Source organism: Genypterus blacodes, unplaced genomic scaffold, assembly GCF_046128005.1.
Source record: "Genypterus blacodes isolate CSIRO-AG114 ecotype Tasmania unplaced genomic scaffold, CSIRO-AGI_Gbla_v1 ptg000067l_1, whole genome shotgun sequence".
In the NCBI taxonomy this organism is placed as follows: domain Eukaryota; kingdom Metazoa; phylum Chordata; class Actinopteri; order Ophidiiformes; family Ophidiidae; genus Genypterus; species Genypterus blacodes.
The window spans coordinates 5,677,836-5,689,637 of NW_027466879.1; the positions used below are offsets into that span (position 1 = coordinate 5,677,836).

The window sequence follows — 11,802 nt, forward strand, 5'->3', positions numbered from 1 at the left end:
TGGGAATACACAAGTCATTTCCAAATGTTCCACACATTGTGTTAAAGGCTCGGAACTTTGGCAATCTTTGATGTTACACCACGCCATCAAGTCCAGCTGGAATGAATGAACAACATTTCAGAGGGGGCAGGTAAGTATCCATCTTCAAGTACAAAAAAAGTGGATCCAAGTAAGAGGTCGACACTGTGTGAAATCTCAGGTTACATGGCTATAAGCTTCAGTTAGCAACCCCCAGTGGAAAATGCATGTTCCTCCCCTGCCATAGCTAACATGAATGAGAAACAGCTCGGAGGAATGCTCCATTATCATCCTATCAGCAGCACTGGGGGAGGAGAGCTTGTAGTCTGTCTTCACGTAGCAGTGTGCACAATCATGTGTCTAAAGGAGCAAAGGGGGATTGGCATTGGCCTACAGACCTGCAAGTGGGTTGAGCAGCCTCCTCCCCAGCTCACCAGACCTTGCACTTCCTCATTTGTCTAGGTCATGCGTCCTTTTTGTCAGCAATTAATCTGCAGCATGGCCCTCCTATATTTATCCCTTTCGCTCTCTCTTTCTCCTTCACCTCTTGTTCGGTTAGCCTTGGGTAGATTTACACTTGGTTTGATCACTGTTCTGTTGTATACATGCTTGCTAATAATGGATTGCCGGGCCTTTTAAGTGCTACATTTTACCAGGCACGATGAGTATCTTGTTGACCTTCACATTAGTATGCATCTGCTGTCTAACACTACAGCCTCGCTACACTAAAAAAAAACATCCTGGACCCTCTACACTTTACACAAACGCAGTGCATTACAGTTTAACACCACAAATGAAGTTTCAGTGGTTTTCTGCCCCAGTATAATATTGTGAAGACGTTTAGAAACTGTCTCAGTGTCTCTAGCTTGAGTCCATTCTCGCTGAGATCTGCCCAGTTTTATGTTTATGCAAATCACATTAATGCTGCTAATCCTGGATTTAATATTATGATGACAGCATCTACAGTGCCTTTAAAACAGTAATTCAAATCAATCTAATTAAACCTGTTGAAATTGGCTTTAATTGCCACCCTGACTAAACAAACAACAAGTTGTGGCATGCAAATAATAGTGCAGCTCAATTGCTTTCCCCAAGCACGGGTGTGAAAAAGTGTGATCTACAGTGTCCCCTAGTGGCCAGCAATTAACGCCTCGCTTTTACAATGACGTCAGTCCTGTAGTGGTGTGTGAGTAATGTGTATGTTTGTCTGTGCGGCTTACCTTTGTTACGGATGACCCAGATTCTGATGATTTCAATGTAAGCTCACATCATTGCTCTGCAGCTGCATCAACAACTGCAACAAAGAGATGAATATAAATATACTGCATCATGTTGTACAGATGAACATCAATAATAGAAATATCTTTGCTCACCTTGATAACAGGAAATTAGATGAATAGCCTGTTAATTTGTTTTTCCTTTTCAGCAATGGCACATCACACTGTGATTCGGGGTCTTTTATTGAGCTGTTTTGCTCCGATGTCACTCCCGGAACCACCAGACCTTTAAACAATGCTGCTAATTTCATCTGCATCTACATCCACATGATCTGTGGAGGGTATTAAGTGAATTTATATGAGGTCAGTATTAATCTGTGCATGCCTGAAAATCCTGTGTTATCAGCCCCCTATAGAGTCTTTCATAGCTCAGGCACGGTTATTGTCAATACAGAACGATGTGAACACAGACAGATGTAGAAAGATATCATGCCCCAATCAACATGTGTGGTACTGGTTTAAAAATATAAATCAACAAAACAAGAATCAACAAAAATAGGTTATGGTGAAAATAACTCATTATTTGAATTGTACTATAATTACAACCCATGCAACAGTTCTTTCTGTTCTCACATTAGTATAAGTCAGTATTATCAAAAATGATGCATAATAACTGAAATAGGAAAGCGGTACATTTAGATAAAATTGTGCAGAATCGGTTGTGAAAATACACAAACCTAATTGAGGATTGACATACACACTAAAATGTATTTACAATAACCATGACTTAATTGTTGTGTGGCATTATAGATAGGATTTGCCCTTCTATCTGATGCTATCCTGAGGCTCCACACCATTTGTCTTCTTAATAAGAGGTGTTGCTAAATGAAGAGATATGCTGTTTATATTCAGACTATCATAGAAAAATGCTTACACTTGTTACACTTGTTGGGTATTTGCCATTTTAGCAATGCTGCTGCAAGCACATAACCAGCTCTAAGCAGTTTTTACTGGTTAATTTTGACTTGTAATTACAGCGTCTCCCTTGGGGCATTCAGTTTAATTTTGAAAATGTCAGAATGCCATGGTAAGATGCAGCACTTGCCCTAGTTTTGTCAAAATCCAATGAATAGTGTGAGATATTGTATGTAGTGGCAAGTCGTTGCCTGGCAAATAGACACTAGGTAACGTCCGCATGTGTTGTTTATTCGTAAAACACAAAATTACAATATGCGGTCAAAACACTGTGTTGGTTTCCAAGGTGGCTTACTACTGTATCAGGCTCTAAAGCGTACACCAACAACGACAGCATCAAACTAATAAGGTGATGCCATCCATCTAATAGCAATGATGTCATCCAATAAACAATTACAACCGTGATGCCATCCAGAGAAACAAGCTGCTGCCGGCCGTACCGAGAGCTTAATAAGGTAAATAAGGTTCAATACTGAATTTTAAAGCACTATAAACTGAAGAACATTATGTAATTTATTCAACATTTTAATTTATCAAAGAGAACACGACAAACAATGTACTTCTGGTGAAAAAAAAATCTATTTTCAGCTTTCTTCAATTTTATTTACATATTCCGATAGATCAGACTTAATCAGATTTTCCTCATCCACATCTCGGCTGGTGTGAAGTTAATTTAGCTCGTTTGACATAATCACAAATGTCAAAAACTGATGGAAAGACGATGTCAGTGTCGTACTTAATGACCTGAACACATGTCAACATGCCTGAGCTCATGTTAGCGGCCTGTCAGAATTCTCCTTCCATCACTTTTAGACTGAACTGATCAAACATTTATATAATTGCCAATGGTTAAAAATAGATAACACATCACAGAAATATCCTGATTGCAAATGAATGAATATCATCCAAAATGTTCTGTTCATGGATGATTCAAACAAGTTAACAGGCTGAATGGCTCATGTTCTTCCAAGCTGGAATCTTCGGTATTCTCTGATGCTGGACTCCAACTGGTGTTTTATATTTCCTGGCTAATGTTTGGACTGTTTCACAAGCTGCCCTGTGGCCGGTCTTAATCCCTAACTCCCTCTCTAAACTAATAGTGGATGTGACTACAAATCCATGACACTCCATTTCCACACAGCACATGGCAGCATATCCCCCAAACACCACCACACGGACGCTTCTACAAAGCAAACACTCTTCTGAGCGTTGGACCATGATTCTAGGTTGGGGTCTTTTGGCTTGTGTCTTCTATCATTTTTCACCCCATAAATTGCACCAATTACCCCAACTTGAGCCTACTGGGAAACCATTTCCTAACTTGTTCAATTTCATTTACGATCAAGAGACACTGGAGGTTCTGTCCTCATGGTAAGATGCCAGAAGAAGTACATTTGTTCACTGTTAAGACATCACGATTATGCAAGACCGGGTTTGCAACCAGATGAGGACATAGAATCCTGAACCATCATAGCATACCACATCATAGGTGACACTGTGTTGATATGTTAGGAGACTGAAATCTGAAAAACTCAAAGTAACAAAGGAAACTTAATATGTCATAACAGGAGCTGAAGAGTTTGAAGAAAGTGACAGACTAACACTGGGCTCAAATCAGGTCAGGTTTATCCTGGAGCCCAACTGTGAAATTAGAACACCACTATAATAGCCTAAGCATAACACAGATAAGCACTATGCCTGATGTGCAAAAAAGTAAACTTTTACTTTTACACATGGGGGTTGACTCATATATAATGAGCCTGACAGATACAGAAGTGAGCAGTGGCTGTGGTATTCATACAATTGCTTTGGTGCTGTGGCACATCAAGTGGATGTTTAACAGCAAATTCTTCATAAACTCATTCACCTTTGTTCCATCTAATATCACATGATTTTAATTAATCTGTATTTTTTTATTTCTCAATTTTCAGCGTGCAATAATTGTCTTCTGTCAGTTCACTCAAAACGTTCCCAAAAACATAATGGCAAAATATTAAATTCACTGTTTGATTCTTCGTTTTAGAAAAATCTATTTCATTTAGATTCTCCAAACTTCAACATAGTAAATAACTGCAGATACGTGCTATTACCTAAGTGACCCTCCTGGTTAATTTTGTCTATAAATTTAGTTAGATATATTGTGTATATTTGTAATTTAATTGTTGTTGTTTGATATGTTTCCAATTCAACTGTTCACATTATGATGAAATTTGTAGGCAACAAATATGCTCAGAAATTATGGGGTGTACAAATGTAACAATTTAATTATTCGAACAAAACTAGGAATTAAATCTGGTGGATAAATTTTCTTTATTTGTAATTTAAATGTCGCAGTTAAAGAACCCGTGAATGAGGACTTTGGTTTATTTATCTACATCCTAGCTGGTAGCTAGGGGAGGGGGCGGGGCTTCAGCTCTCTATAAATCACGTGACCGCCCGTGCTGACAGTCAACATACAGACGCCATTGATGCTGCAAACTGAACTTCTCTTGAAAGGTAAGAATAAATACCGCTACGGACAATGTCACCCGCTTCTGTGGCCAAAGTCCTCCATGCAAACAAACAAGCTGACAAACCAACCGCCCATCTGTGCCGAACACCGACGTGGGGCGACGTTTAGAGACACGTTCCTTCACGTCCGCGTACAGATGAGCTGGCTAACAGCTAACGGCTAATTTATGAAGCTCCTAAATGTTGATAAGTGAGCAATGCAGGTTTGGATCGAAGCTCTCAGGTAAATGTCTATGTGATTATAGTTTGGAGCACAAAACGTGAGAGGTGGGAGTTTCGATGCTCGGTCATCTGGAGTGTTTGCTGCCCATGTTAACGTCAATAACATTTAGCTGCCGGTGCCATTTCAGGGCGAGAGCAGGAATCTAAAGCTGCACTGCAAACCTTCACCACAAAGCATACACACACACTGACACCTCACACACGGGGGGATGAAGTAAAAGATGACGTTTGATGCTTAAACTTTCTAGAAGTGAGTATGTTGTGTACTGTTTTATAATAATACATTTATTATAGGTTTAAAAAGTTGCATCCGTTATGTCCTAATTTCGCTCAGTTCTTGGTCTTAATAATAAATGGAGCTGTAACTAAGCAGCATCGTCTTGTTGATGAATCTGTGCTCTTGTGTGTGCAATGCAGCGTATTGAAGTTTGCTTATTTAGACTCTGGGCTCACACTCCTGCTGCTCCTCAGAAGTCTCACGTTCATGTGACTGAGTTCACGGTCCTAAGGATAGATACTGAGGCTGACACAGGGCCAACATGCGGCATGCAAGCAAGTAGTAGAGTTTGCAGACACACGGGTCACGTGGACGCACCATGAGACCTTGTTACTGGCTTATCAGATTCAGACTGCAGCAGAGTTTAAACTGCATTCCTTATCTAGAAGCCGACTGCCGACTCTCCCAGCAAATCATCTCCCTCAGACCTCAGACTGTGTAATTACATAAGACTACAGTCTGAGCTAAGGTCACATGTTGCCGTGTAATAACACACGCTTGTATTTCTCTTGTTTTTGTCCCGTCAGTCGCTCATGATGGACTCCAGGTCTCGCAGGCTTTCCTTCTCTGTGTCCAGCCCGCGCTCATCCTATGTGTCCAGTACGTCCGTTTCCTCTTCATCGCTGGGTTCCAGTCGGTTGTACAGCAGGGACAGAGGGCTGAGCAGCGACTGCTTCCCCAGGTCATCCTCCGCCCTCAAAGCCGACATAAGCCAACAGGTAGGCTGATCACAAACCTGGATCCATCACCTGGTTGTGTGTGTGTGTGGAGGATGAGATGAGTTTCTATGATGCATGCTGGCTTTAAGTCCAGGCCTGATACACAAAGACAGGTTAGGATGAAGAGTTCCCTGAATAATGTGTACATAACTTTATTGAGGCAAACTAGACAAAAACAATCAGAGCCGTCCGTGTCATCCTGCTCTCCTTGTTCTCGTCCTCTGACCTTCTACGGGGCTCTACGCTCTTAAGAGAGTCAAAAAGGGCGAGCCGGGCCTTTTTGTTCCACGTTTCCCCCCCCTCAGGATGGCGGTACAGTAGCTGACTCCTCGTATCCGTGTTGCGACAGCAGTCACTTGGGCGTTGCTTTTAATAGCTCGGCCCAGATTCCTTGGCAGACGCCGTGTGTATTTCAGTCCGGCTGCTCGTCAAGGCTCTGTCCCGAAAGATAGAGTTACCGTTGGCTTGGGCCGCGTCTCTCAGTTCCGGTCCTTTCCAGAAGAATCCAGACTGCTGGAGGTGCAAAGCCGGAACAAATCAGCCGGAACAAATCAGCCGGAACAAATCAGCCGTCACACCGCGCTTTGATTATTGCTTCCATTTAGTTAATCTGTTGAAAGTAAAGAAAGGAGAGCGAAATCTACTCCTGCTCTGTCCAAGCCTTAGATCTGATTGGAGGAATTGCCCGACTTCCTGTTGGACGAAAGCCCAAACTAAAGTCTTTGTACTGCACCCATGCACGTTCGCTTGGTGAAAGAATAACGCCACCATTATGCTGTTCTCCCATCACAAGTTCTATGAGGAAACATGAACAGACTCTGGTTGTTCCTGTGTCGTTGGAGGCTTTAAACTTTCAGTAATAACCTCACACTCTTCTCTCACTCCCTCCTTCAGACTTCTCGTCACCTGAGCTCCTACAGAGACTACAGCAGCTCTGACAGTCGCTCCAGCAGCTGGAAGTTGCCCTCTCTCTCCACCTCCAGCTCAGCCTACGATCGCCCCTGGGCCGACTCCTCTCACAGCAGCAGGAGCAAACTGGTACGGGGGCTGGAGGGGTTTGGTTGGATTGTTTAGATTTTGAGCCGGCGAGCCTCGTTAGTGTCTGATGTTTGTGATGTTGTGTCTTTATCCCTCAGAGTGATTCTGACGGACGGCTGGGGATCCACTCGGGCCTGAACATCGGGGATGATGGGGATTCTAAAAGGGCCAAGTTGTCCTACAGAGGAGTTTACTCCAGAACAACTGGGACCTCACTCACAGGATCCACATACTCCAGTAATAAACTCAACATCTCTACACAACAGCTACACAACATCTCTACACAACAGCTACACAACATCTCTACGCAACATCGCACTGTGCTCACATGTAAACCAACCTTTTCTCCGCAGGTGAAAAACGCAGTGACAACTTGCTGGATTCCTCGTGGAGCTCACACCGCTTACTGTCCCGATCCTCATCCTCCTCATCTCCTTCATCTTCCTCACCCAAGCCTCTGCTGTCCAGGAGACCTCTGGAGACGATGACCGAGCGCAGCCTCTCTGGTTTGGGAGAACGAAGGGTCAGGACGCCTGGTTTGACCTCATTGTGTAAGCACGCACACACACACACACACACACACACACACACACACACACACACACACACACACACACACACACACACACACACACACACACACACACACACACACACACACACACACACACTCGCACTCGCACAGTCCTACTTACTCACACACACACACTCGCACTCGCACAGTCCTACTTACTCACACCAACTCTTAATCCATTGTGACACCAAACGATCCCAACTTGATTTGCATCCATCTTTGTTTACTTCAGACCAGGCAGACCGTGTGACCTCCACGTATGCACAGGGGGCGCGGCCTAAAGAGACGCTCTACTCCCCCTCCTCCTCCACCAGAGAAAGTTCTCTAAGTCGCCATCTCTCGTCCTCCTCCGCTCACCGCACGTCTCCGCTGCTCCGTGATTACAGCAGCAGAACCACGTCTCGTTTCCTCACCGGCTCCTCCGGCCTCCAGTCAACCAAGGAACCGACAGGAAGCCGTGTATCTGCCTCAGATGCCTCCTACTCCTCCCCCAGCTCCTGGTATACCTCTCCCCTGGCCAGACAGGAAGCCACCCTCCCACCAAGGCCGGCCCCTGAAGGTGCGGAGCCAGAGGGACGTCGCTCCACTCGGCGCCTGTTGTCCCGTCTCTTCTCCCGGCGCTCCAGCCAAGACTCTTCCAGCAGCTCCTCCGGCACGCGATCCTTCGACTCGTCCGACGACGGCCCGTCAACTGGCGGAGAGTCTGCGGACAGCGAAGAGGGGACCAAGACGTCCGGTCCAGAGCCAAACGTTGGAGGCTCGGAAACCTCCGCCAGTTCTAGACATCGCAGATTGGAGCTCGCCCCCATCCAGGAAAACCAGAACGACAGCAGCCGCGCTGACTTGGCCCGAGCCCGAACCTGGAGGGAGCCTGCCGCCGTCAGCAGCAGCAGCAGCTCCAGCAGTAACACCAGTAATGGCGGCGGCGGCGGCGGCTCCTCTTGGCTTTCTTCTTCTCTCCGTAACCGCTGCTCTCCCTTCTTCTCACGCCACAGAAGACAAGGCCGAGATGAAGGCGTGGCCGGCGTGGAGCTCTCTGCTCCGGAGCCACAAAGGCCGCAGCCCCAAGACGACTTTCCTCCTACAGACTCGGTCGAAGATGGCGAGAGTTCAGCCGGCAGCCTGAGGAGTAAACTCAGCAGAGAGCCTGAGAAGCAGAAGATCAGGGAGAGGTAAGGAACTCAAAATGACCTGCACTCATCATTTCTGTAATATTAGGAAAGTAAAATAATTTGAGTTCCTCTTCCTGTGTTTCCAGAAGAAGGGGACGAGATGAGAGCGCACAGTCGACTGCAGCTCTGGACGATGGCTGCAGCCGCCCACAGCTCCTACTGAGAAGGTGGGACGACCTGGAGCCTAAAACATCACAGGAAGAGGATGATGATGAGGATGATGAAGAGGAGGAGGAGGAAGAAGGAGGGGCCGTCGGAGTGGAGTTCTCTCTTCTGGAGGAACGACTGCCTTATCTGGAAGACGCACGTCTGTGGGATTCCAATGTTGTGGAGGGCGACAAGCCAAACAAAGGCAGCGACCCTGAGAAGCTCCGCAAGATCAAGGAGAGGTGATGGAGATGGAACACTGGGAGATGTGATTCTAATAAGCAACTTGTTTTTCTAGTAATGGCTTTGAGAATAAACGTCCTCCTCTTCCTCCCACAGTCTGCTGCTGGAGGAGTCTGATGAAGAGGAAGGGGATCTGTGCCGTATCTGCCAAATGGGGGAGGATTCTCCCTCCAACCCCCTGATCGAGCCGTGCCGCTGCACCGGCAGCCTCCAGTACGTTCACCAGGACTGCATCAAGAAGTGGCTCTGCTCCAAAATCAGCTCAGGTAACTGCAAGAACCAAACACCTTCCAAGTCTCCTAAGTGTTTGGTATCATCTCGTTTTTTAATTTGATCTTTTGGCTTTCAGGCACAAATCTGGAGGCGATCACGACCTGTGAACTCTGCAAGGAGAAGCTGCATCTCAACATAGACGACTTTGATATAAGGGAGTTATACAGGACACACGTGCAGGTGAGTCTTCATGTTCCCGCTGTGGTATCAGGTGTGTGAGTATGTGTCACATATGAACCATGTGGTCTGGACTCCTAACGCTCCCTTCCTCCCCTTCAGTCTGAGTATGATGGCTTCATCAGCTCCGGCCTCTGCCTGGTGGTGCTGCTGCATTTCTGTGAGCAGAGGTTCTCTGATGTCCTGGGAGCTGCTAATGAAGCAGGGGTGAGGACACACACACACACACACACACACACACACACACACACACACACACACACACACACACACACACACACACACACACACACACACTGGTTAAATGCTGTGTGTGCTTACTGAAGTGCTTTAACTGAATTTCCCCATTGTGATGATTCAGCTGTGCTGTTGCTCATAGTAACCTGAGATTTCTTAACATTGAGCTTTCAAAATCTATTTGTGTCGTCAGCCCAGTTTTGTGCAATAAGACTGATAGGACGACATCAGATCGCAGTCTGACCTGTGTGTGTGTGTGTGTGTTCCTGCTCCAGTGTCCCTCAGATTTACACCCCAACATGTGGTCTCATCACCGGGGTGTGTTTTGGGGGGGCAGTGTGATGTCATGTTGGGGTGTAAACGCTCCCTGGACACGTTGTGATCAGAATGCCGTCCTCTCCTCCGGCTCCACTCGCTGTCTCACACACAGCCTTGGCTTGTGTTGCATCTGCCAAATGAGTAAATGAATGGGAGTCGTGACTCGCCGGTCCCCTGGAACACAGACGGCCCATGTATTAAGAAAAAGAGTGAATTAATGATTGTAAAGATGGATTATGATGGTTTCCTGGAGTGAGGAGGAAGAAGAGGGGGCTTAAATAATGCAACAGCACCCCGACTGAGATCTGATCACAACGCTGGCAGCATCCAGAGAGCCTCTGCCTCACACTGGATGCTGATTTAAAGTCTCTATATGAATACATAATATAATACTATGACATGTTTTGGATGAAGATGAATTTAACTGTGGAAATTCTCCCCCTCTCTCCCAGTTATTCAACCTGGCCAGAACTCTTCATGAACACATGGACAGTCTGGAAAGTACGTCGCTCTGTCCTTTTCTCTCCCATGCTTGTGTGTTTTGTCTTGAATGATTTATTGATGGGCAATCATTTCCCACCTGCTGGACAGCTTTCATTAGCTTTGACAGATTTGATTTCTCTTAGAATACCTCACTTAATTGGATCTGAATATTTTGGTGAAACAGAATCACTTTCCTCCTCTTACATGCAATTTTAACTCCTTTATTATCTGCACCGGAGATCACACTTTCATTAATATTACGTCACGCCAAAATCTCACTACTTGTTTCTCATCGGCAGTTCCCCGCGGGGAAATAGAGGAGGAGGACGACGACGACGATGACAACAGACCGTCTGTTGACTTCTCTGACCTGGATGACGACCTGGAGGATTTCTGGTTGCGTGAATGACGGTGAAAAAGAGGCGGCAGAGGGACCGAATCAGCTCGGGTAGCTCGTATCGTTTCTGCACATGCTTTCATATCGTCGTGTTTAACTAAAGCCAGTGGCGCCAGGTAATGCCAAGTGCACACGTGTCCTGCCTCTGTCGCGGGAAGCTTTTGCAGATATGCAAACTTTAGAAAATGACCCAGTGCAGAGAGAGTTTGGTCGACACCATTTTGTTTCTGCTCTCGTGAGTGCACTTTAATTATAAAAAATAAAAAATAAAAATGCAAGTCTTTAACTGTTAACACCACGAGTGCTTTAATGTTTAGAGGGATGAAGCAGAAAACCTGAGTGATGGGCAACAGCGAGTTAGTTTGTATTCTAGTTGTAATGATAAGATGAATGCTCTTAAGGGAGAGAAAATAAGAATTGTCAAAACATTTTCTGTTACGTTTTTTTTTTTCCTGTTGTGTTCCAAATTTTCTTGTGTGACTTTTCCCACTGAGGAATGTGAAAACTTGCACCTTTTTCACACCTATTGTTTGTGTTTGAAAAGCTTTATGTATGTACAAATTTAGTTTGATCTTAATTTTGGATTAAAGATTTTAATGCAAAAATTATCAGAGGAAATGAAGCGTTGTTCTTGTTTAGGGTTATTTAGTATCGCAGACGGACGAGGCCTCGTTCTGCTGCATCAGTGGTTCTTGAACTAAGTAACTCTGAGCAAACCGAAAGTACTAACTTTATCAACAAGCTGTAACCTAACATGACGTAACATCTCTTCCCATGAGTCCTTTCCTACTAGTTTCTCCACCT

General features: G+C 45.2%; 1 protein-coding gene across 1 annotated transcript; it reads left to right on the forward strand.

Annotated features, from left to right (window-relative positions):
• The first annotated feature begins 4,561 nt into the window (after window positions 1-4,561).
• Window positions 4,562-11,606, forward strand: marchf7 (membrane-associated ring finger (C3HC4) 7). Its single transcript, XM_076156312.1, has 12 exons — window positions 4,562-4,706; window positions 5,748-5,939; window positions 6,834-6,977; window positions 7,076-7,214; window positions 7,331-7,528; window positions 7,784-8,723; window positions 8,810-9,112; window positions 9,210-9,379; window positions 9,463-9,566; window positions 9,666-9,770; window positions 10,571-10,619; window positions 10,901-11,606. The coding sequence occupies exons 2-12, from the start codon at window positions 5,754-5,756 to the stop codon at window positions 11,008-11,010; spliced, it is 2,448 nt and encodes an 815-aa protein (XP_076012427.1). The 5' UTR covers window positions 4,562-4,706; window positions 5,748-5,753; the 3' UTR covers window positions 11,011-11,606.
• The last annotated feature ends 196 nt before the right edge of the window (window positions 11,607-11,802 follow it).